Genomic DNA, 26,650 nt, shown 5'->3' with positions numbered 1-26,650 from the left:
AGCAGGTGCCTAATGCCTAGTGTTCTGGTATATTCTAAAGGTGCCTACCTCCTACAACAAAGTGATCATTTCACAGCCCAGAGACATTGGGCTCAAGTTTCGGCCTGAGTTGCTCCTATTTTTTTGGAGCAACTAGTTTAGAATGGAGCATCTTAGAAATTGCATTCTCGGCATTTAGTTTGCTCCAGTTCCAGTGAGTTAGAATAGTTCCATTTTAGAACAGATTTTTTTTTCAAAAGGGGGCGTGTCCAGCCACTTACGCGTGTTTTGAAAGTTCAGGCAGTGAAAACTTACTCCAAACTAACTTAGAATGGAGTAAGTGTAGATTTTTGTACGCTCAGAAAAACATTGCCTACACTTAGAAATCAGGCGTAGGGATCGAGAGATGGGGGGGGTGGTGGGGGAAGGGGAGTTTACAAACATTAAACACTTCACTTTTACAAATAAAGAGCCATCATCAATAATAAATGATAAATAACTCAATAAATCAATCAAAAAAAATTTTTAAAAATTAAAAAATCACTCAATAAATAAAAAATTATTTCTACTCACCTACTGCAGCACCAGGCAGAAGAGGGGGGGAGAAGAGAGGGGAGTGGGGAGAAGATAGGGGGGGGGTGGTGGAGAAGAAGATGAACGGTGCGGGGGGGGAGAGGAGAAGAAGCCGGGCCGCTGCCGACTCTTCGGCTGGGGATAGGGGCGACGTCCCTTCGGCCGGGGATAGGGGCGACGTCCCTTCGGCCGGGGATAGGGGCGACGTCCCTTCGGCCGGGGATAGGGGCGACGCCCAGAGACAGGACGCGCTGGGAGGGCCAGGAGCTATTGCGCACGAGCGCAGCCTCCACTGCGCACCCGCGCAGCTGCTGGCATTGTTTTTGGCGCAGGACTGTAGCTCCGCCCTCAGCAGCTCCTGCTGCGCAGCGCCGAGCTGGAAACGGGCCTACAGATATCGGAGAATCGCGAGGTAAGTATTCGGCTCAATTTTTGTTCTACAAATTAGGCGGGCCTCTCCGATGTGCGCCTTTCTAGCGGGGGTCCAAAACTTGAGCCCATAGGGCCCAGGTTTGTCCCCACGCTTAGAACGGCGCACCTCCGTGAGCTGCGCTGACTTTTTAGAACAAAAACCACGCCTAAAAGTTACCTTGCTATTCTCCCGCAGCTGGAACGATGAAGGCCCTCGGCGTAGCGCAGTACAAGGGAAGGAGGGCGGAGCCAGGTCCCGGCGCTGAAAACAGTGCCGAGATCTCTGCACATGCGCGCTAGAGTGTGCGCGCATGTGCAGTAGCTCCTCGCCCCCGAATCTGTGCAGGCTGTGTGGGAGGGGCCGGAAGCACGCCGTCCCTAGCCCTGGCCGAATGGACTCCCCGCCGCGTCCTCCGGGAGCAGTGCCTGCCGCGTTCAGCTGAGAGTACTATAAAGAACAAAGTCTGGAATAAATGAGATTAAGGTAAGTTTCTGGAGAGAAAATGATTGAAGAGTATGGGGAAAAGCTGGGTTTCTGGGGTTGAGATTATTTAAAAAGGGATGGGTTTGTTCCTAAACATGTGTCTGTCTCCCCCACCCCATGGAGTTGTATGTTTTTGCATTAATTTCTGAAGAAGCAATTACAATGAGCTTTCTCACATGGCTCAGCCATTTGGGGGTTTACAATGACAAAGCTAAAAATGTATTGTTGTGCAGACAGCTTCAAATAATTTGATAAATTATACAAAAATCCCTTGAGGGTGAAAAGATCCTGTGTTATTGGATGTTTTAAAGTACTTTATGCAGCTTTTATCTCCACCTACCTGTTGCGTGTAGATTTGTGTTAGTTTACCTAGGATTCTGTAAAAGCAATCAATATGGTAAAGGAGGGGCCGTTCTGAAGCATGTCTGATTTAGCAATGCATGAAGCATTGCCGTCGGGAAATGGCTCCTCAATTTCTGAGGCTTCCTGCAGCCTTCTGTCTCCTTCACTCCCTCCCTCCCTCCCGCCGTCTGGAACGGCTTCCTCCCCCCCTCCCCCGCTTGCCCGCCCGGAATGGCTCCCCTCCCCCTGCGTTCGGTCGCTCGCCCGTCGTCTGGAACGGCTTTCCCCCCCCCCCCCCTGCGTTCGGTCGGTCGGGCCCTCCCCGCCGTCTGGAACGGCTTCCTCCCCCCGCCCCCCACCCGTGTTCGGTCGGCAGTCGGTTCCCTCCCTCCCTCCCGCCGTCTGGAACGGCTTCCTTTCCCCCCCCGCGTTCGGTCGGCGGTCGGTTCCCTCCCTCCCGCCGTCTGGAATGGCTTCCTCCCTCCCCCCCCCCCCCCCGCGTTCGGTCGGTCGGTCCCCGCCTGTCCGCCGGCCATCTGGAACGGCTTCCTTCCCCCCCCGCCCCACGTTCGGGAACGGCTGCCTCGTTTTGTGAGGCTGACTGCAGCATTCTCCCTGGCTGAAGCACTTTCACACAGGTAGGAAGATGGTTTATTTAATCTTTTCTTTGCTTATAAATTTTTATTCAGGTTGGATTTATTTGTATAATATTTGTATAAGTATAAATAAGGATTTATTGTAGAATTTAATGACTTCCCTTCCCCCCCTCCCCCCCCCCAACCTCGTTCTCGACGCCTAATTTGTAACCTGCGCCTGATTTTTTAATGTGTAGAACAGGTTTTTTCAGTTCGACAAAAATCTTCACTTGCTCCATTCTAAGTTAGTTTGGAGTACGTTTTCACTGTGGAAACTTTCAAATCAGGCGTCAGTGGCCGGACACGCCCCTTTTGAAGAAAAAATTCTGTTCCAAGGTGGAACTGTTCTACCTGACTAGAACTGCAGAAAAAAAAATGTGGAGAATTGCGATTTCTAAGATAGTCCGTTCTCCACCAGTTGCTCCTAAAAATCAGGCGCAAATCATGTGGAAACTTGGGCCCATAGTGTGGGATGGTGTAATCATTTTAAAAACATTATAGTGATTGAGTTATTGGTTGATTTATTGATTTATTTATCATTTATTATTGATGATGGCTCTTTATTTGTAAAAGTGAAGTGTTTCATGCTTGTAAACTCCCCCACCCCCCCATCTCTCGTTCCCTGCACCTAATTTCTATCTACACTTACTTCATTCTAAGTTAGTTTGGAGTAAGCTTTCGCTGCCTAAACTTGCAAAACAGGCATAAGTGGCTGGACATGCCCCCTTTTGAAAAAAAAATTGTCCTAAAATGGAACTATTCTAACTCACTAGAACTAGAGCAAATTAAATGCCGAGAATTGCAATTTCTTAAGTTGCTCCAAAAAAATAGGAGCAACTCAGGCCGAAACTTGAGCCCATTGAAGCATGCTCCAAGGAAATAAATAGTTTCCTTTACTCACTGCAGTTGTATAAATAGAGCTTATGTAAAGATAATTGCTGTGAATTTTTAAATATAAACAGAAGAGATAGCAATTATTCTAATTATTCCTGTGTGAGTGTACATGTTTCTCTCCCTCACTTTTATCTCAACTAAACTCTCTCTGACGTCTGAAAAAAAAGTTAATGGCTTCCATACGGAAGTTTAGCTCAAAAAACATCTTAAGTAATTCTTCCAGTTTGTTTTTAAATCACTTGAAGACACAATTCAACTTTGAATTGAGATATATTTAGTAGTGATTGTTTTGAAGTCTAAATCTAAACAAAGAAAGTCCATATGTTCAAGTCATTCATCTCTCTTTGTGTTCTCTCAACTGGCTCTGTCTCTCACTCAGCTAGGCTCTGTCTCTGTCTCTCTCTCTCTGAAGTAAAACATAAACACTTTGTAGCTTCATTGTGAAAAAATACCTGAAGATATTAAGTCATTTGCCATTTATTTTCAAATAATTTGAAAAAACAAAGAAATACAAATCCTGTTGCACAATGAGAACACAAACGGACAGTTGCACAGAGAGAATTATGTTGATGCATGCTGTGGAATACTAAACATGCTCAGATTGGTATATCCAGGGAATTACCAGGCACAGCGTGATAGCTCTGGGGAAAATAACTAAGGCAACATGCCATTTGATCATATTCTTGTGAAATATATCATTTTTAAGTGTTGCTATGTTACAAGCCTTATTTTCGTTCCACTGGCAGCAAGTCAAGTGGGGAAAATGGCAGACAAAATGTTTCTAAAAAGTGTTATGAGTGACTTGATTGATTGTTTCGTTTTACTTCTCCTTTGTAAGAATTTTGCATATGACCTGATCATTAAATTCAAATCAGATTTAATAAATTTACATATCAGCCAATCAGATGGAACAGAATTTGAACAGAATTTCAGTAGCAATTTATAACTTTACATATCAAGTAATCAGGTTAAAATTGAAATGCAGCAAATCTGGTAAGTCTGACAGAAATTTGCATGAGTTGCAGTGTGACACTGAAATGCGATGGAAAACAGGAAATGTGTGCTATTTATATATAGCATTACAAATTGATTTCCTGTGGTGTTGCTCGCAGGCAATTGGTGGATGTTCTATTGGGCTTGCTCATAGTAAATGAAGAGACATACTGTTCAGGAGAGGGGTTCTGGATTTGTAAGGATTTGGGAAAGGGTGTGGCAGCAGATAAAGGGGCTGAGGTAATGCACAATTATGGAGGTTGGTGAGTAGTTTGACTAGAGTAATGAGTATTTTGGGGGAGAAATGTAGTGAGAATTCAGTGATAGGTATTTAGTAGTGAAGGGGCATTATGTTTCAAAGGGAGAATTGGGGGCAGTGAGTACTTTGGGTGGGGTAGTAGGAATTGGGGTGGGTATGTGGGTAGCATATAGTTGTGGGGTGGGTATTGGCAGAGTTGTTGAAGCAGTAAGAAGGAAGCAGTGGGCACGTGGGCAATTTGTTGGGAGTTGGGCAATGGGCATTGAGGGATAGTGGACACTTGAGAATGGGGAGCAGAACAATTTCCTCACACATTGCACTGGGATATTAGAATATTTTTCTTTAACTTTAACTATAACATTTTTGATAGGAAATTTCCTCAGTGAATTATGTTATGTGCCTGTAATTACATGTTGGTTTCCTGTGTCTGCTCATAGACAGAAAGGAAAAGGAGGTGGGGTAGCGTTTCTGGTTAAAGAGGAGATTAACGCAATAGTAAGGAAGGACATTAGCTTGGATGATGTGGAATCTGTATGGGTCGAGCTGCGGAACGCCAAAGGGCAGAAAACGCTAGTGGGAGTTGTGTACAAACCACCAAACAGTGGTAGTGAGGTTGGGGATGGCATCAAACAGGAACTTAGGGATGCGTGCAATAAAGCTACAGCAGTTATCATGGGTGACTTTAATCTACATATTTATTGGGCTAACCAAACTGGTAGCAATACAGTGGCGGAGGATTTCCTGGAGTGTAGAAGGGATGGTTTTCTCGACCAATACGTCGAGGAACCAACTAGAGAGCTGGCCATCCTAGATTGGGTCTTGTGTAATGAGAGAGGATTAATTGGCAATCTTGTTGTGCGAGGCCCCTTGGGGAAGAGTGACCATAATATGGTAGAATTCTTCATTAAGGTGGAGAGTGACATAGTTAATTCAGAGACGAGGGTCCTGAACTTAAAGAAAGGTAACTTCGATGGTATGAGACGTGAATTGGCTAGGATAGACTGTCGAATGATACTTAAAGGGTTGACGGTGTCATGTATTTAACCATCTGGCAATGACATAGTCATGTAACTGTAACTCATGTACACTGTACCTGTACCCTAGAAATGCACACCCTGACCACAGGGGGTGAACTTGCAGGAGACACTCCTCACCTGGGTTTCCAGGTATAAAAGGGGAGGTCCCACACAGGGTCCACACTCCTTGGTCCTGGCAATAAAGGTGAAGGTCACAGAGTGACCGTGTCTGATATATCCATGCCTCGTGTGAGTTTGTAGTAAGGTGCAGGGACACTACATTTGGCGACGAGAAACGGGAATCACCGAACCACGAGGATGGCCACCGGAGGCACAGAGGAACGTTACTGTGTGGGTGAGGACTGGGATGACTTTGTGGATAGACTCCAGCAGAGCTTTGTCACAAAGGACTGGCTGGAAGAGACAGCGGCTGACAAGCGGAGGGCACAACTACTGACCAGCTACGGACCACAGACGTATGCGCTGATGAAAGACCTGCTCGCATCCCAAAAGCCAGCAGACAAGTCCTTTGAAGAGCTCAGCCAGCTGATCAGTGAGCATCTCAAGCCGGCGAGTAGCGTACACATGGCCCGGCACCGGTTCTACTCTCACCGGCGTCGGGAGGGACAAAACGTCTCGGCCTTCGTGGCGGAACTGCGGCGCTTGGCCAGTCTCTGTAAGTTCTCCAATGCCTGTAGGGGCGAGATGTTAAGGGACTTTTTCATCGAGGGCATTAATCATGCCGGCATTTTCAGGAAGCTCATAAAGATTAAGGACGTGACTTTAGAAGGGGCGGCGTTGATAGCTCAGACCTTTATGGCAGGGGAAGAGGAGACCAAGCTAATTTACGCGCACAGCCCTGGTCCAAACGTGGCGACAGACCAGGGAGTTAACATGGTAAACACGGCTCGGGACCCCGCAGGCAGGCAAGGGCATTTCGAAACCGTCCAGGCAGCAACAGGGACAATGGAAAGGGGATCGGCAATTCACGCCATCTCGAGGAACAATGCGTCCCGTGATGGGACCATTAACACCCACCATCAGGGTGCTTAGAAACAGCCAAATGGGCAATCAGAGAGGAATGCCTGGTAATAGTCCTTTTGTTAACAGCAATCTCAATCTCAGCTCATGCTGGAGGTGCGGGGGTAGACACACTGCGAGAAGCTGCAGGTTCCAGCAATATACCTGTAAGATTTGTAATGTCAGCGGACACTTGGCTAAGATGTGCAAAAAGGCAGAGGAACCAGACGAGGGGTCTGCAATGCAGGATGAGGCCTGGGGTAAAGCCATAGATGCTGAAGTTCAGCAGGTTCATGTGGCTGACGTCCACAGCTCATACACTAAAACACCACCCATGATGATGAAAGTCTTACTGAATGGCATCCCGGTGCACATGGAGCTGGATACGGGAGCTAGCCAGTCACTCATGAGCACCCAACAATTTGAGAGACTATGGCCACGCAGAGCTAGCAGGCCCAAACTGGAACGCATTGAGACGCAGCTACGGACGTACACCAAAGAGATCATCCCAGTGCTGGGCAGTGCAAACTTGGTGGTAACACATAATGGATTACAGAACCGGCTGCCACTCTGGATTGTTCCGGGAAATGGCCCCACGCTCTCGGGGAGGAGTTGGCTAGCTGAGATGAATTGGAAATGGGGGGATGTGCACGCCATTTCATCCGTGAAGCGAAGTTCATGCTCACGGGTCCTGCAAAAATTCGGGTCACTGTTTCAACCTGGTGTCGGAACGTTTAAGGGCACTAAAGTAGTTATACGCATCACTCCGGACGCCAGACCAGTGCACCACAAAGCCAGAGTGGTGCCGTATGTGATGCGTGAAAAAATTGAATGTGAACTGGACAGGCTGCTCAGAGAGGGCATAATTTCGGCCGTTGAATTCAGCGACTGGGCAAGTCCCATCGTTCCCGTCCTTAAAACAGATGGCTCGGTTAGGATTTGTGGTGACCAAAAAGCCACCATTAACCGAGTATCGCTGCAAGACCAATACCCGCTTCCGAGAGCTGGCAGGTGGCAAGCTGTTCACGAAGTTGGACCTCACTTCGGCCTACATGACTCAGGAACTGGCTGAAGAATCCAAGCTTCTGACCACCATCACGACACACAAGGGATTATATGTCTACAACAGGTGTCCGTTTGGCATTCGTTCGGCAGCAGCCATCTTTCAGAGAAACATGGAAAGCTTGCTCAAATCCATTCCTGGAACGATCGTATTCCAAGACGACATTCTCATAACGGGTCGAGACACCGAAAAACACCTCCACAACCTGGAGGAGGTGCTATGCCGATTGGATCGGGTAGGCTTGCGGCTGAAAAAGGCCAAGTGTGTGTTTTTGGCCCCAGAGGTCAAGTTTTTGGGCAGGAGGGTTGCCTCAGACGGGATCCGGCCCACTGAATCAAAAACGGAGGCGATCCGCCGGGCGCCCAGGCCCGGCAACACGTCGGAGTTGCGATCATTCCTGGGACTTTTGAACTATTTTGGGAACTTTCTGCCGAACTTAAGCACATTGTTGGAACCGTTACACATGCTCTTGCGTAAAGGTTGTGAATGGTTTTGGGGGGACTGTCAAGAATGGGCTTTCAATAAGGCGAGGAACCTGCTGTTATCCAACAAACTGTTGACTTTGTATGATCCCTGTAAAAAACTGGCCTTAACATGCGATGCGTCATCCTACGGGGTTGGGTGTGTGTTGCAGCAGGGTAACGATGACGGCAGACTCCAACCGGTGGCTTACGCCTCCAGGTCGCTCTCCCAGGCAGAGCGTGGATACTGCATGGTCGAGAAGGAAGCACTCGTGTGTGTTTACGGTGTAAAAAAGATGGTAGATAGTTCGAGCTAGAGACGGACCACAAGCCGTTAACATCCCTGTTGTCCGACAGCAAGGCTATCAACGCCAATGCGTCAGCTCGCATACAAAGCTGGGCCCTCACACTGGCTGCGTATGACTACACCATACGGCACCGGCCAGGCACCGAAAATTGCGCTGACGCGCTCAGCAGGCTCCCACTGGCCACCACCGAGGGGGCGTCAGAGCAGAACGCCGAGATGGTCATGGCCGTTGAGGCTTTTGACACTGCGGGCTCCCCCATCACAGCCTGCCAGATCAAACTCTGGACCAACAGGGACCCCCTCCTATCCATGATAAAGAAATGTGTCCTGACTGGGGATTGGGCGCCCGCACACAGGGTGTGCCCTGAGGAAGTCAGACCATTTCAGAGACGGATGGATGAGCTCTCCATCCAAGCCGACTGCCTGCTATGGGGCAGCCGGGTAGTCATGCCCCAGAAAGGAAAGGAAGCGTTCATCAGGGAACTCCACAGCGGGCACCCTGGCATCGTGTTAATGAAGGCCATTGCCCAGTCACATGTATGGTGGCCGGGGATTGACTCAGACCTGGGACACTGGGTTCGCAGGTGCACGACGTGTGCCCAGCTGGGCAATGCCCCCAGGGAGGCCCCACTCAGCCCATGGCCCTGGCCCACCAGACCATGGTCACGTATTCACGTAGACTACGCAGGCCCGTTCATGGGGAAAATGTTCCTGATCGTTGTCGATGCATACTCGAAGTGGATCGAGTGCATCATATTGAACTCGTGCATGACATTCATCACCGTGGAGAGTCTGCGTACGGTTTTCGTGACCCATGGCTTGCCGGACATCCTGGTCAGCGACAATGGCCTGTGTTTCACCAGCCATGAATTCCAAGAGTTTATGTCGGGCAATGGTATCAAGCACATCCGGACAGCGCCGTTCAAGCCGACTTCCAATGGCAGGCGGAGCAGGCGGTCCAAGTCATGAAACAGGGCACGCTACGTATCCAAGGACCCTCCCTTCAGTACCGCCTATCGCGCCTCCTGCTGGCCTACAGGTCCCACCCGCACTCGCTCACGGGAGTCCCGCCAGCGGAACTCCTCATGAAACGCACGCTCAAGACTCGGCTGCCCCACATTCACCCAGCCCTGGCAGACATTGTTGAGGGCAAGCGCCAGTCCCAAACCGAGCTCCATGATCGAGGCTCAATGGGGAGGTGTATAGAAATAGATGACCTGGTATTTGTTCTTAACCATGCTTTGGGACCCAAGTGGCTTGAGGGCACCGTAATTGGCAAAGAAGGTAATAGAGTCATGGTGGTCCGACTAAACAATGGGCAGATATGCCGCAAACACTTTGACCAAGTAAAAAAAAAGGTTCAGCCACCAGAGCCACAACTGCGGCGCTCCACAAGAGAGCGTCGACTACCTGACAGACTTAAACTCTGAAACAAAATGACTTAAGGGGAGGGGTGATGTCATGTATTTAACCATCTGGCAATGACATTGTCATGTAACTGTAACTCATGTACACTGTACTTATACCCTTGTAATGCACAGCCTGACCACAGGGGGTGAACTTGCCGGAGACACTCCTCACCTGGGTTTCCAGGTATAAAAGGGGAGGTCCCACCCAGGGTCAGGACTCCTTGGTCCTGGGAATAAAGATTAAGGTCACAGAGTGACCGTGTCTGATATATCCATGCCTTGTGAGTTTGTAGTAAGGTGCAGGGACACTTCAGACGGTGGATAGGCAATGGCAGACATTTAAAGATCACATGGATGAACTTCAACAATTTTACATCCCTGTCTGGCGTAAAAATAAAACGGGGAAGGTGGCTCAACCGTGGCTAACAAAGGAAATTAGGGATAGTGTTAAATCCAAGGAAGAGGCATATAAATTGGCCAGAAAAAGCAGCAAACCTGAGGACTGGGGAAAATTTAGAATTCAGAAGAGGAGGACAAAGGGTTTAATTTGGAGGGGGAAAATAGAGTATGAGAGTATGCTTGCAGGGAACATAAAAACTGACTGCAAAAGCTTCTATAGATATGTGAAGAGAAAAAGATTAGTGAATACAAATGTAGGTCCCTTGCAGTCAGATTCAGGTGAATTTATAATGGGGAACAAAGAAATGGCAGACCAATTGAACAAATACTTTGGTTCTGTCTTCTCTAAGGAAGACACAAATAACCTTCCGGAAATACTCGGGGACCAAGGGTCTCGCGAGAAGGAGGAACTGAAGGAAATCCTTATTAATCAGGAAATTGTGTTGGGGAAATTGATGGGATTGAAGGCCGATAAATCCCCAGGGCCCGATAGTCTGCATCCCAGAGTACTTAAGGAAGTGGCCTAGAAATAGTGGATGCATTGGTGGTCATTTTCCAACATTCTATAGACTCTGGATCAGTTCCTATGGATTGGAGGGTAGCTAATGTAACCCCACTTTTTAAAAAAGGAGGGAGAGAGAAAACAGGGAATTATAGACCAATTAGCCTGACATCGGTAGTGGGGAAAATGTTGAAATCAATTATTAAAGACGTAATAGCAGCGCATTTGGAAAACAGTGACAGGATCGGTCCAAGTCAGCATGGATTTATGAAAGGGAAATCATGCTTGACAAATCTTCTAGAATTTTTTGAGAATGTAACTAGTGGAGTGGACAAGGGAGAACCAGTAGATGTGGTGTATTTGGACATTCAAAAGGCTTTTGACAAGATCCCGCACAAGAGATTGGTGTGCAAAATTAAAGCACGTGGTATTAGGGGTAATGTATTGATGTGGATAGAGAACTGGTTGGCAGACAGGAAGCAAAGAGTAGGAATAAACGGGTCCTTTTCAGAATGGCAGACAGTGACTAATGGGATACCGCAAGGTTCAGTGCTGGGACCCCAGCTATTTACAATATGCATTAATGATTTGGACAAAGGAATTGAATGTAATATCTCCAAGTTTGCAGATGACACTAAGCTGGGTGGCAGTGTGAGCTGTGAGGAGGATGCTAAGAGGCTGGAGGGTGACTTGGACAGGTTTGATGAGTGGGCAAATACATGGCAGATGCAGTATAATGTGGATAAATGTGAGGTTATCCACTTTGGTGGCAAAAACAGGGAGGCAGAATATTACCTGAATGGTGACAGATTAGGAAAAGGGGAGGTGCAACGAGACCTGGGTGTCATGGTACATTAGTCATTAAAAGTTGGCATGCAGGTACAGCAGGCGGTGAAGAAGGCAAATGGTATGTTAGAAACATAGAAACATAGAAAATAGGTGCAGGAGTAGGCCATTCGGCCCTTCTAGCCTGCACCGCCATTCAATGAGTTCATGGCTGAACATTCAACTTCAGTACCCCATTCCTGCTTTCTCACCATACCCCTTGATCCCCCTAGCAGTAAGGACTTCATCTAACTCCTTTTTGAATATATTTAGTGAATTGGCCTCAACAACTTTCTGTGGTAGAGAATTCCACAGGTTCACCACTCTCTGGGTGAAGAAGTTCCTCCGCATCTCGGTCCTAAATGGCTTACCCCTTATCCTTAGACTGTGACCCCTGGTTCTGGACTTCCCCAACATTGGGAACATTCTTCCTGCATCTAACCTGTCTAACCCCGTCAGAATTTTATATGTTTCTATGAGGTCCCCTCTCATTCTTCTGAACTCCAGTGAATACAAGCCCAGTTGATCCAGTCTTTCTTGATAGGTCAGTCCCGCCATCCCGGGAATCAGTCTGGTGAACCTTCGCTGCACTCCCTCAATAGCAAGAATGTCCTTCCTCAGGTTAGGAGACCAAAACTGTACACAATACTCCAGATGTGGCCTCACCAATGCCCTGTACAACTGCAGCAACACCTCCCTGCCCCTGTACTCAAATCCCCTTGCTATGAAGGCCAACATGCCATTTGCTTTCTTAACCGCCTGCTGCACCTGCATGCCAACCTTCAATGACTGATGTACCATGACACCCAGGTCTCTTTGCACCTCCCCTTTTCCTAATCTGTCACCATTCAGATAATAGTCTGTCTCTCTGTTTTTACCACCAAAGTGGATAACCTCACATTTATCCACATTATACTTCATCTGCCATGCATTTGCCCACTCACCTAACCTATCCAAGTCGCTCTGCAGCCTCACAGCATCCTCCTCGCAGCTCACACTGCCACCCAACTTAGTGTCATCCGCAAATTTGGAGATACTACATTTAATCCCCTCATCTAAATCATTAATGGCCTTCATAGTGAGAGGATTTGAGTAAAGGAGCAGGGAGGTCTTACTGCAGTTGTACAGGGCCCTGGTGAGGCCACACCTTGAATATTGTGTACAGTTTTGGTCTCCTAATCTGAGGAAGGACATTCTTCCCGGGATGGCAGGACTGACATATGAAGAAAGACTCAATCGACTAGGCTTATATTCACTAGAATTTAGAAGAATGAGAGGGGATCTCATAGAAACATATATAATTCTGACGGGATTGGACAGGTTAGATGCAGGAAGAATGTTCCCGATGTTGGGGAAGTCCAGAACCAGGGGTCACAGTCTAAGGATAAGGGGTAAGCCATTTAGGACCGAGATGAAGGGAAACTTCTTCACTCAGAGAATTGTGAACCTGTGGAATTCTCTACCACAGAAAGTTGTTGAGGCCAGTTAAAAGGGAGTCAGATGTGGCCCTTACGGCTAAAGGGATCAAGGGGGTATGGAGAGAAAGCAGGAATGGGGTACTGAAGTTGCATGATCAGCCATGATCACATTGAATGGCGGTGCAGGCTCGAAGGGCCGAATGGCATACTCCTGCACCTATTTTCTATGTTTATATGTTTCCATTCACATATCTATTGGAGCAGTCATTGGTGTAAAATGGGTTTCAACCACTGAACTGGCTGGAAACTCCTGTGTAACCTTTAATAAACCAGTTCAGCCTGCACTCTTCAGCTGCAGACTGTTGGACAAACAAGTTAGAGTGCAACAGTGCTGGGTTCTCTCACTCCACTCTCCAATAACTTCACTGCATGTCTTAGCAATATTTCTTGCATTACATCAGTGACTACACAAAAGTATTTAATTGACCGTAAAGCGCCTTGGGACATCCTGAGGTCGTGAAAGGCGCTATATAAATGCAAATCTGTCTTCTTTCTTTCTATTTTTATTATACTTATACAGAATTGTAAAGACTCAAGGACCATGTGTGCCCAGAGGGCAGCAGGGCAGGGGCCCCATGCAGGAGAAGAACACACAACGTTACACATACAGACCTCCAATCCCTCCTCAAGGAAATTGAAGGTAGGAGGCACATACTGCTGGGTGTGAGTGCCACCAAGCCTGCCATCCATGAAAGTGACTGATGCTGCCTGGAGAGAGGTAGTACTGGCACTGAGTGCCAATTCCCTCATTTCCCCCGCCCCCCCTCAGACCAGTGCTGCAAAAACCTCACCAGGATTGGCAAGGTAACACACTGGGGGCTCTACTTTTCTGAACCACTGTGGGCATCAGCATACTCTTCATCCTCTTAAAGCAGCACTTGCTTATTAACTGATCCTTCACATGCTCGCTGGTTATGGGGCGCTCTAACTCGGTGTCTTGCACTGTGGCGGCACAGCTCTCCTAACACCAATTACTTACACACACAACCCTAAAACCTTTACCTCCACTTTAACAATCTCATACCCCACATCTCTTACTTCACCTCTCCTACTTCACCTCTCCCACTTCACCTCTCCCATGCCAATTGCAAGTCTTCCCCTCATTAACTCTGTCTGCTTGCAGGAGAAATTGGCGCATAATGTCGACTAAAGGCAAGTCACCGGAGGGTTTGAGAAGAAAGTCATGCTGTGAGTGGAACCTCAATTCCACTCTTTCTATGGGAGATGGTAAAATTGGTGGCATCTTGCTAGCACCGGGTTAGGAACTGAGAACCTACCTTGCAACTCTGGCATCCTGTGAAGCACCACACAGATACATCCTTCCACCCCTTTCTCTGTTTCCTTAATCCCAAGGGGGCAATTCTCACCTATTCTTAGCTTCTACACTTCTTTTCTGCAGATTCACCATAGCAATGGGAGGGTCACAAGAGGAGGAGGATGATGATGATGACGACGAGACAGAGGAGTGGAGGAGGGGCTGGTATGAGTTAGTTCTCCCTCACCACATACAGTGATGATAAGGGAGAGGGGGATGAGGAGCAGCCCACCCACCATGTCCAGTTGCTTCATTCTGCCCCATCTTCCTCTGCCCCAACCCTCACCAACTCACCACCTGCAGCACTTGCTTCCTATCTCCCATGCACCTGCTCAGTTACTTTCTCGTGGAGGAAATTAGATAGTGTTACTGAGGATGTGGCATCTGGTTGATTTCATAGACCAGGCAGGACCCAGAAGAATGGGAAATGGGTGCTTATGGCTTTAGAGTTGTGGGCCCAGAACTCATGAGCACCTGCCTAAAATTAAGATGACTGCTGTGTCTCGGAACATTGAGGATCTGATGACTGCCATTAGACCAGGCATCCTGCTGATCAGTGGAGCCACAGATCCAGGACCCAGTGTAATGGTGACAGTTGGGCTCCCACCTGCCTGATACCACCATCCCTCAGGACTGTAGCACGTGCCAGGCCTCTGACTTCTCCCTCAGAACACCAGGTCAGTGGCATGTGGGAGGCAACACCAGGCTGCCCAGGAGCATCCTCCAACGGTGCAGCCAGTAGTGGTTTCCGGCCCAGGAGCGAGCTGTTATGAGATGAGGGCCACTTCAATTCCATGAGCCTTTTGCGCAGCATTTGAGGAGCCAATCACATGTCGCAATCCGGGCCCTCGGGTGGCACCTGGAAGAAGCACAAGAGTAGGTGATAGAAAGGCATGTGTAGGCACCCAGGGGAAGTACAGTGTTAAGAAAAAGTAAGGTGATCGTGTGCACTTTGCTATTTTTGTATGAAAATCAGTTGTGCACTGAGTGCATTTTGTTATTCATGGAGGTTACTGTCATACAGGACGTGTGCATTTATGTGGTGCTGACTTATTACTCAGGTGATGATTATTGGTGTGGTCAGATCAGGGCAAAGGGGCTGATGTAGGATGTGTGGTGAATTGAGAGAACGTTTCTTGATTGGCAATAGTGGGGTGGGGGGAGAGTGGGGGATGAGGAGGTCAGGCTGTGGTGTAACAGGTGGATTGTGTTACACAAAAGAGAAGACTTCAGAGGTGATCTGTGTTTTGATGCCCCTGCTTGTCAGCCATGTCAAGGTCCAGCCCTACCCGAAGTGTGAAGTTGTGAAGGCTACAGCAGGCTACAGCGATTCTTGACATGCAAACTGGAGCATACTGCAGTGCCCTTCCTGACCTGTCCAGGCATTGAAAGTGTGCTTTTAACACACCAGTGGTTTTCTCAATGATCAGCCTCATTGTAGCTCCCTTCTGCTGCTGTTCGAGCCACTCTTCCTGGGATCATTACCCATGGGAGCAGGGCTTTGTCACCCAGAAGTTACCCATTGACATTCTTTCCCCTGGAGTTCAGGAAAGGCTGATTACGAAGGATGATGCGTGGCAACCTCCTGAATATCGAGTATTGAGCTGCAGGATACTCCGATTGTCGTCACCTGTTTTCTGGATATTGAGGGAGTGGCGTCCCTTCCTGTTGACATAGTTGAATGGGTGTTCTGTGGGTGCCCTCAATGCAATGTGGCTGCCATCGATTCACCCTGGACCTTGGGGAAGCCATAAAACTGTATGGCCCTATCTCACTGTTGTAATTCCAAATATCAATTGTGCTGCTCTCCTGTACAGTGCGTCAGTGACCTGAGGAATGCAGGTGTGTACTGCCTGGCTGATACTCCCATCAATCCCTGTGTCTGCCTGAAGTGACCCTGTACCATAGAAGCTAAGGGTGGTGGTCACCTTCACAGCCAGAGCAGTGCGGCCAGATACTGTGGCCTGAGGCCATCTTGCAGCAGGTTAGAGAGATGTCCTACTGCCCCTTTGCTGACGCACACTCTACTTATGCACAACTTGTCAGAAAGGTGCTCATTTTACTTGTGCTGCTTGTATATTCCATGGGGAGGCGGTATACCTGATGAGCTGTATCATGCTTAAGTGGTACCTGACTGTCCTTTGCTCCATCTCATGAGGCTCCTCCCGCAAAATAATGGCACAAATGGTATGCCTATAGGGAAGCCTCAGAAGCCCTGACTGTGGCTGGAAGTGTTCTAAAAATCTTCTGATGGGCTGACGCCGTGCGACGCAGATGCAGGTATTTGTAGTCCAAAAGGAACTCGTTTAAAAAGTGTTTCCGAGCTGCAGAAAGCAGTGCTTAAACTATGCAGACTCTTCAAGCTCACAACTGCTCACTTCCCCCTTGGTAGCATGTATCTCCGTCTAACTTACCCAGGGCACAAGCTGTGCAATCCCAGGAAACTCACAGTTGCACTGCCACAGGCTCTCACTCTGACATATGCAAATGGGGGAAATGGGATCTAGTGGGCAGACTGTAGGAAGGCTCAAAAAGCACAAGGAAACTTGGGAGAGGTGTTTAAATGGTGCAAAACAGGCAAAGATTAGATCCACTTGATCTTTCTGGCTAAAATAAATTTCCTGTGTCGTTCATATATGAGCTAAAAACATCGAGGAAATTCCCCCCATTGTATTTACCTGAAATGCTTTGAAAGTTCAATTTGTTTTTTTTTTATTTGAAAAAAATTGGGTGAAGAAAGCTACTGGCTCTCTATCTTGCTGTTTCTGATTTATGTGGGTCTCTGAGCTCAAATTAAACAGTTGATAATGTGAAACTTTGTGTGGAAAAAAAATCATTCTGCAACTTGCTTTGAAATTATTTGGAAAAACTAAAAGAAATTCAAAAATAATTTTACACCATGGAGCCGATATGCTCTTGCAGTTTTGAATCTGCCCGCCACTTGTACTGACAGAATCTGACTGATGTATGATGAGAAATTCTCCACACGCTAAGACTGCAGCATCTTACTGACTGATAGCACTGGGTCAAAATATCAACTTTAAGCCCAGAGGCACTTTTATAAAAACACTAATGAAGCTACACAAACACACAAAAGGCAAATGTATTGTTAAGTTTAATCATGGTACTGTGAATATGTAATTATTATATTTTATTTTGTTGGAAAGGTTATTCTGGAAATTTTAAAGCATGGGGCCTAGGTGGCTGAAGTCACAACCACCAATGGTTGGGCAAAGGAGAGGGATGAACAAGCGGCCAAAGTCAGAGAAATAGTGTGTTCGGGGAGGGCTTGTAGGGTTAGAGGAGGTTACAGAGATAGAGAGGGGCAATGCCATGAATGATAAGAATTTTAACCTGTTGTTGGAGGACCAGGAGCTAATGTAGGTCAGCAAATGTGGGTGAACAGGACTTGGTTGGAGATAGGATATAGACAGCAGAGTTTTGAAATAGGTTGAAGTTCGTGGAGGGTGAAGAATGGGAGGCTGGCTAGGAGAGCATTGGAATAGTTGAATCTGGAGATGATAAGTATCGATGAAGGTTACAGCAGCAGTTGGGCTAGGTAGGACTGGAGGTGGGTGATGTTACGGAGGTGGAAGTAGGCGGTCTTTTTAATGGCGCAGGTCGGAAGCTCAACTTAGGGTCGAATAGGATAATGAGGTTACGAACAATTTAACAGTGGTCGGGATGAGGAATGCAGTGGGTGGCGAGGGTATAAAGGTTGTAACAGGCTGAAAACGAAAGTCCCTCCAATATTTAACTGGAGGAAATTGTGGCTCATCCACGACTGGATATTGGACAACAGTCTGACAACACAGAAACAGTGGAGGGGTTGAGACACATGGTGGAGAGGTAGAACCTGGGTACATGTGGAAGCTGACCCCATGTCTGCAATTGATGTTGCCAAAGGGCAGCATGTAGATGAGAAACAGGAGGGGGCCAAGGACAGACCTTGGGGGACTCCGAAGGTAACAGTGTAGGGGGCCAGAAGAGAAGCCATTTCTGGAGATCGTCTGGCTGCAATAAGATAGATGTGTGGAACCAGACGAGGGCAGTCTCACTGAGCTGGACAACAGAGGAGAGGCTTTGAAGGAGGATAGTTTGGTCAACCGTGCCAACGGCTGCAGAGATGACGATGAGGATGATAAGTGCAGTACAATCACAGTCACAGACGATGTCATTTGTGACTTTTGTTAGGGTCATTTCAGTGTTGTGGCAGGGGCGGAAACCTGATTGGAGGAATTCAGACAGGTTGTTGCCGGAGAGATAGGCATGGATCTGGGAGATGGGGGTTGTAATTTGCAAGGACAGAAGGGTTGAGTTGGTTTTTTTGTGGAGGAGGTGATGGAAGCTTTGAAAGGGAGGGAGACAGTATCGGAGGAGAAGGAACCATTTACAGTGGGAAGATGGGTGGTTAGCAGTTTAGTGGTATTAGTGGAGCAGGAATAGGGGAAGATAGTAGGGAAACTAGAGCGAGGATTCCAAGGCTAAGGTGGGTAGTGGTCTACTGTGGAAGTACTGCATTGTCAGAGTTGCCATCTTTTACATGAGATGTTAGACTGAAGCCCAGTCTGTGTTCAGGTGAATGTCAGAGATCACGTGGCAGTATTTGACTTCTCTCAGTATCTTGGCCAACACTACCACAAACATTCACTGGTCATTAATCTCATCGCTATTTGTGGGGTTTCGCTACACTTCAAAAATAATTCTTGGCAGTAAGCGCTTTTGGATGTCCTGCTGATGTGAAAGGTGCTATATAAATGCAAGTTATTTTTTTAGGCTAGAATAAGTTTCTCTATGATTATGTGGGATTGAAAACTATTAGAGAAATGTCGCAAGAAGTATGCGAAAGTGCACGCTGCATTCAAATCTTTTAGTATCTTAGTGAATCCCCATTGGCCTTGTCCGCAGTTAGTTGGACGATATGGTATGTGTTGTAGTTGTGTTCGGTGTCACAGGTCAAAATGGGTAGACTTGGATGACATACATTGAAGCGCCACCAGTGGTGGGATGACTCAATAACGGGCATTAGTGTTGCAGGTTGTCGTCACGTTACATCTAGGCATTACCAATACAACAACAACTTGCATTTATATAGCTTCTTTAATGTACTAAAACGTCCCAAGGCGCTTTTATAACCAATGTTATTACATTGTGACAACGGGAACTAGGCATGGGGCTGACAGCTCTGGTTGGTGGCGAGGGGGGAAGGAAATCCTATGCCTGGTAGCACTGATTTGTTTTTTTCGAACATATCTCTGTAAACATTGAATTTGATGTTTTGTGATTACCAACAAAGTGTGATGAGGAATGTTTTGCAGGAAATAAGCGTGACAGTTACAGGAAGTGGGCACTATACACAAGACTTAATATATTTCAGATAGATAAATATTGATTAATAGATTATAGATATCTTGCATCTAGTGCGTGTCGGTCTCACTCTGACATCACGCTTCAAAGTGCCTAAGGAACCTTACAGAAAGGGGAGAAAGCCAGTTAGTGGCCTGGAGCTTGACATTTACAAGCACTCCCGAGTAATCTCACCAATTTATGAGTAAGTACAATCAGCTGTATTTATATATTTAGATCAGTGATCATAAAAGGAAAGAGCTGTTTAGCATTTAAGCATTACAACCATGCTGAAAATAAATGTTGGGCCCATTAGATGCAGAGACAGGAGAAATTATACTGGGCAATAAGGAAATGGCAGAGGCATTAAACAAATACTTTGTATCTATCTTCACGGTAGAAGACACAAAAACATTCTGGAAATAATGGGGAACCAAGGGTCCAGAAAGAATGAGGAACTTAAATAAATCAGTATAAGTAAAGACAAAGTACTGGAGAAATTAATGGGGCTAAGTGATGACCTGCGTCCTAGGGTTTTAAAAGAGGTAGCTGCAGAGAAAGTGGATGCATTGATATTAATCGTCCAGAATTCCCTAGATCCTAGAACATTCCCCAAGGATTGGAAGGTAGCAAACATAGCTCCACTATTTAAGAAAGGAGGAAGAGAAAAAACAGGGAACTATCGACCAGTTAGCCTGACATAAGTAGTAGGTAAAATGCTAGAATCTATTATTAGGGATGTGGTAACAGGGCACTTAGAAAAGAATAATAGGATTGGGCAGAGTCAACATGGATTTATGAAAGGGAAATCGTGTTTGACAAATCTGTTAGAGTCTTTTGAAGATGTAATTAGTAGGATGGATAAGGGGGGACCAGTGGATGTGGTGTATTTGGATTTTCAGAAAGCATTCGATAAGGTGTCACACAAGAGGTTATTGCACAAAATTAGGACTCATGGGATTGGGGATAATATAGTGGCATGGATTGAGGATTGGTTAATGGACAGAAAACAGAGAGTCGGAATAAACGGGACTTTTTCAGGTTGGCAGGCTGTAACTAGCGGGGTACTGCAAGAATCAGTGCTTGGGCCTGAGCTATTTATAATCTATGTTAACGACTTAGATGAAGGGACTGTGTGTAATATATCCAAGTTTGCTGATGATACAAAGTTAAGTGGAAAAGTAAGCTGTGAGGAGGATGCAAAGAGGCTTCAAGGGGATATGGACAGGCTAAGTGAGTGGGCAAGAACATGGCAAATGGAATACAATGTGGGGAAGTGTGAAGTTATCCACTTTGGTGAGAGACTGGGAAATGTTTGCATTCTGAGGGACCTGGGTGTCCTTGTACATGAATCACAGAAAGTTAACATGCAGGTACAGCAAGCAATTAGGAAAGCAAATAGTATGTTTGCTTTTGTTACAAAGGGATTAGAGTATAAGAGCAAAGAGGTTTTACTGCAGTTATATAGGGCATTGGTGAGGCCATAACCTGAATTAATATGTATAATTCTGGTCTCCTTACCTAAGGAAAGATATACTTGCCTCAGAGGGAGTGCAACGAAGGTTCACTAGATTGGTTCCTGAAATGAGGGGGTTGCCCTATCAGGAGAGATTGAGTAGAGCAGGCCTATATTCTCTAGAGTTTAGAAGAATGAGGTGATCTCATTGAAACATTTACAATTCTTAAGGGGCTAGACCGGGTTAATGCTGAGAGGATGGTTTTCCTAGCTGAGGTGTCTAGAACCAGGAGTCACAGTCTCAAAATAAGGGGTTGGCCATTTAAGACTGAGATGAGGAGAAATTTCTTCACTCAAAGGGTTGTGAACCTTTGGAATTCACAACCAGAGAGCTATGGATGCTCAGTCTTTGAGTATATTCAAGACAGAGTCGATAAATTTTTGGGAACAAAGGCAATTAAGGAATGTGGGGATAGTGCGGAAGTTGAGGTAGAAGATCAGCCATGATTTTGTTGAATGGCGGAGCAGGCTTGAGGGACGAATGGCCTACTCCAGCTCCTATATCTTATGTTCTTATGCTCCAGACCACAAACTACTTGTGAGCAACACTATGAAAGATTCACTGGTATATACAAGTTTTGAGATGGTGACACTTCAAGTGTTACTCATGGAAACTTCTGCGTCACTTAAAAAAGTGTTAACAGAGGCAAGTCTGAACTTCAATTGACCTGAGGATCTTGTAAGAGAAAATCAGCTCCAATTGACTCACAGACTTAAAGGAAACACGTCAAGTTGCACACAGGTGTACTTTATCAGCAGAATAATATCTTGTTTGGTTCATGGTGTAAATCGCCTGTCCTTACAAAACAGCATTTCCTCTGACCTACTGTGAGCAACACCACAGGACATCAGTTAGTGGCAAACTAATGGCCAAGCAGCAGATATGCTCACGGGTGTTGGAGTTGATTCTTCACTGCAACCACCTTCTGGGGGGCAGGTTAAAGATCATTTCACCTGGGCCACCCGGGCACATCTCAATCAAGTTCTGATTGCTAGACTACCACATGGAGCAATGCTCACATGTTTACTGAGCATTGCTGTCTAAATTTAATCACTGCGTAGATTGGCAGATCTGTCCTTGCAGCTAATGTTATGGCTCTTCTGCAGTGCCTCACCCCTCCTTAATTTACACAACTTTGTGACAGATACTTGATAAGCAATTGAATTCAGATGATTGAGTGGAATCTAAACAACCTACTCATATTTGTGGTGCTTATGAATTAATCTATTCGTCCTCTCTTGCAAGAAATCCATATTCAGTTTTATCATTGTCAATTCTCCATTACATATCTGAGTGCTGGTATCAATAATGTTATCCTGTATACCTGGTGTAGTCTGCATTTATGTATAAAATGATATACATGTTAAACAATTGTGGTATAAATCGATTATGTTCATGACAGGAAGATATAGAATCCCCATTTGTAGGACTGCTCTGTAATTGTGACTTTGTCGTATGAGTATACTCAGTTATTAACCTTGCTTATCAGAGTTAACTGATGGCCTTAGCCACAATCGCTTCTATCACACTGCTAGCCCTGACAGACCCTGTATCTATTCAATTGTACACGTGCAATACAGAAAAGCACAAAAAAAAAAAAATTTCCGGAAAACATACCCACCTTTTTTGGACAGGTTAAAATAAATGTCAATCATAATCTCAGTGTCTCTAACGTGTATCATTTCTCTTTCAGAAGAGTGGGTGCGGCCAATAATGAAGCGGGAGAAGCAGGTCCTCCTACACTGGGGATATTGTCCTGACAGGTAAGTACCTAGGTTTTCAATGGTGTGTTAGATTAAAATGGCCATGTATGTATAACGGCATAGACTGGAGGGTAGACTAGTAAAGTGTCAGCTTGGCTCAGTTATTAGGATTCTCAGCTGATTGTGGGTTCCAGTCCCAAACATTCCAGTCAGTACTGAGGGACTGTTGCATTGTCAGAGATGGTGTCCTTTAGATGAGAAGTTAAATCCAGATCCTATCTGCTTGCTCGAGTGGATGTTAATAACTATAATGAGATTGTAGTAAAAGGTTCTTGCACTGGTCAGATGAGATAAAATGGGCTGAAAGGCCTTCATCCAAAACAAATGTAACCGATAAGGCAAATTTTCTGGTGACATTTTTTGGGGGTTCAATTTTCCCCAATGTCGTTTTTTGCCGTATTGCCAGAGTTACCCCCGTTTTTCTTCGCCCTGGCTACACCAAAAAAAAAGTAGCAAATTTCCCCGTTCTATTTTTTGAAATTGGTGCCGCGCAGCCTGTCCTTCAGTTTCGGGGGTGGGTGGAGCCTAATGTCTGAGCTGAAAAAACGATGTTCCCCCCGCCGCCCCTTCTGCGCATGCGCGGGGAGAAAAAAGGACGTTTTTGACGTGATTGCTATATGCTCAGTACATCTCAGTGCATTCGGCCATTTTTAAAGAGCCAATTGTGTGTGAGAACTTTAATTCTCATTGGAAAATCGGAGCTGCAATACCAGATGCAACGTAGCTCAAGGACTAGGAATTTCTTACAGGATGAAGTGGACGCACTAGTTACTGTAATTGAGGCCAAATGGCACGAGCTGGACACCAGCAGAGGTCAAATAAAAGTTTCACCAAAAGAAATTAAGAAACGCTGGAACCAACTTGCAGAAGATTACTGTGTAATGATGACCACCCCGAGGTCTGGAGGCCAGTGCAAAAAAGAAGTGGCAGGACCTTGGTCAAGTAGTTAGTGTAAGTAATATTTTCATTTATTCAATGAAATTGCAATTGTAAATGTGACCAGCTTTATATGTCCCACCCAGCAGAAAGACACCCTCCCTAAAAAGTTATGTTTTTATCTTTGCAGAGGAAGGTGGCACACAACAAACAGGAAAGAACTCGAACAGGAGGAGGCTCAGCAAATTTGCACCCACTGACACCCTTGGAAGAGAGTGTTGCTGCTTTAATGGGTCCTGCATGGAGAAAAGCAACCACCACTGCACAAGCTGGGCCCACACTCGAGGGAGAGGGTAAGTCCTGCAAATTCCACAGTCTGGCTTTGCTAAAGGTTAAGTACTGCGTGGGCTAGCCATGCTTCGGTTCATGGGGATGTCTCCATCAGCTACGCTTCGGTTGATGCAATGTGCTATCATTCATCATAGTCCTTCAAATCAACCTGCTGCCTGCGCTGTGTGAGCCTACTCATGCCACCCACCCTGCCCCCTCTTCTGCTGCTAACCATTTGTCTGTTCTGCCAGACACGAGACTCCCAAAGAAAGTGCTCTACTTGGAACTCCTTCACAGCAAACGAGCCAAAGGTGGGCAGAGGAAACGCTACAAGGACACCCTCAAAGCCTCCCTGATAAAGTGCGACATCCCCACTGACACCTGGGAGTGCCTAGCCCAAGACCGCCCTAAGTGGAGGAAGTGCATCCGAGAGGGCGCTGAGCACTTTGGGTCTCAACGCCGAGAGAATGCAGAAATCAAGTGCAGGCAGCGGAAAGAGCGAGCGGCAAACTAGTCCCACCCACCCCTTCCCTCAACGACTATTTGTCCCACCTGTGACAGGGACTGTAGCTCTCGTATTGGACTGTTCAGCCACCAAAGGACTCACTTCAAGAGTGGAAGCAAGTCTTCCTCGATTCCGAGGGACTGCCTATGATGATGATCTGTTATATTTTGCAGAACTTGAGGCCAACCCTGACGATGCAGAAGAAGATTCAGACATGGACGAGCCTGAAGAGGAGCACATCTTCCAGACTGAGAGCATGGGCGGGAGGGGGAGGTGATGGATGAAGCCCCCACTGTTGTACTCACTTTGGAGGAGGTGCAGGTGCCGCCCATTGAGCTGCCAGCCCCTTTCCTGAGTGGTACGAGTGTTGCTGGGACATTCCATGGTTTCCCACAGTCCGAGGCTGCGGGTCCCAGTGGGTTGCAGCGAGGCACACCCAGGGCCCCACCATCCGAGGCTGCGGGTCCCAGTGGGTTGCAGCGAGGCACACCCAGGGCCCCACCATCCGAGGCTGCGGGTCCCAGTGGGTTGCAGCGAGGCACACCCAGGGCCCCACCATCCGAGGCTGCGGGTCCCAGTGGGATGCAACGAACCACACCCAGAGTGAGGAGGGAGGGGAAGGGGAGCTCGACAGCGCTCTCCTGAGGTGCAGGATCTAACAGATGTGGTTCAGATGATGGCAATGAATGCGGAGAGCATTGACCTTACACGATCACTCCTGAACACCATCAGTGGGGTGGGTGATGAGGTATCGGGACTGTCGGGAGAAGTAACGACACTCTCACGAGAAATGGGAACACTGTCAGTGAATATGAGGGAGGGAATGTCACAGGTAGCTGATGCGCTGTCAGTGAACATGAGGGAGGGAATGATGCAGGTGGTTGACACTATTGCTCAACATGGGGGAGGGAATGTCACAGGTAGCTGATACACTGTTGGCGAACATGGGGGAGGGAATGTTGGAAGTAGTTGAGACACTGTCAGGACACATGAGGGAGGGAATGTCGGAGTTAGCTGCTGCAATAAGGGAACGCGACCATTGACAGAATCAATTGCCACTCCCACTCCAATCCCCAGACCAGCCTCTGAAGAGCTGAAGAGGCCCAAGCCGGGCCTTCCACATTATCGCCTGCCTCCCCCCGCCCCCCCCGGCCTCCACATCAACAAGTGCGCATTACCCGAGATGTTCGAAAGAATAAGCTTGATACCAATCCAACAAACGTTGCGCCATTGCTTGCGAGCAGGGGTGAAGTCACCAAGACCAAGCGCATCGGGCGGTCTTAGAATAAGGTGGAGGAGAGATGGGTGCAGCCTTTCTTTGCTGCTGCTATTGTTGTTATTGTTGTAACTGTTCTCAAATTAAAAGTTTTTTGTAAGTTATGTAAATTTACAAGTTTAAAAGCTTTTAAGTTATCTTAAACTTTGTAAGTGATCTTAACTGAAAACTTTGATACAAGAATATTTTTATTAAAGTTAAGTTAAGTACAAACAAATGTTTGTTAAACTTTTGAATAAAATATATTTTACATTATAACTGAATCATTTACATTATTTGTTCCATTATTAACACAACTTTTTGAAGTAAAGAAGAATAATTTCCATTATTTGTTCCATTAACACAACACAATATTACGGAACAGGTCCAAACAGTGAACATGGTCCATTTGGAATAGTTGCCGCTGAGCCTTCAGGCAGCAAAGCGTTCACGGATGAGCTGCTGGTGCAAGACTCGAGCAATCGTTAAAAGAGCCCGATGGCCCGCCCTCTTCCGCCGTCGTGCTCCGGGTTCAGATAGTTGCATGGCTTCCTCATCGTCCTCCTCCTCGTCATTTTCCTCCTCATTATCAGCCACTCTCACCTCAGGTTGGTCTCTACTACCAACTGCTGCTGCCTTATGATTGTTAAGTTATGCAGCATGTAGCACATAACAGTGAACTGACCGACAATC

At 46.7% G+C, this 26,650-nt stretch overlaps 1 protein-coding gene and 1 long non-coding RNA gene across 5 annotated transcripts in view; both read left to right on the top strand.

Annotated features, from left to right (window-relative positions):
* Positions 1-26,650, top strand: part of LOC139240875 (SWI/SNF complex subunit SMARCC2-like) — an 875,893-nt gene that overhangs the window by 50,401 nt on the left and 798,842 nt on the right. For all 4 annotated transcript variants that reach the window (XM_070869382.1, XM_070869381.1, XM_070869383.1 and 1 more), the window contains exon 7: positions 22,922-22,991. In XM_070869382.1, the coding sequence (XP_070725483.1) occupies positions 22,922-22,991 (70 nt within the window). The remainder of the gene's footprint in view (positions 1-22,921; positions 22,992-26,650) is intronic.
* On the top strand, positions 23,842-25,600 carry LOC139240876 (uncharacterized). Its single transcript, XR_011588753.1, has 3 exons — positions 23,842-23,942; positions 24,058-24,220; positions 24,876-25,600. It is a non-coding gene; the product is annotated as an uncharacterized lncRNA (long non-coding RNA).

This window comes from Pristiophorus japonicus, chromosome X (genome assembly GCF_044704955.1).
Source record: "Pristiophorus japonicus isolate sPriJap1 chromosome X, sPriJap1.hap1, whole genome shotgun sequence".
Lineage (NCBI taxonomy): Eukaryota > Metazoa > Chordata > Chondrichthyes > Pristiophoridae > Pristiophorus > Pristiophorus japonicus.
This window is presented reverse-complemented; position numbering and strand designations above follow the sequence as displayed.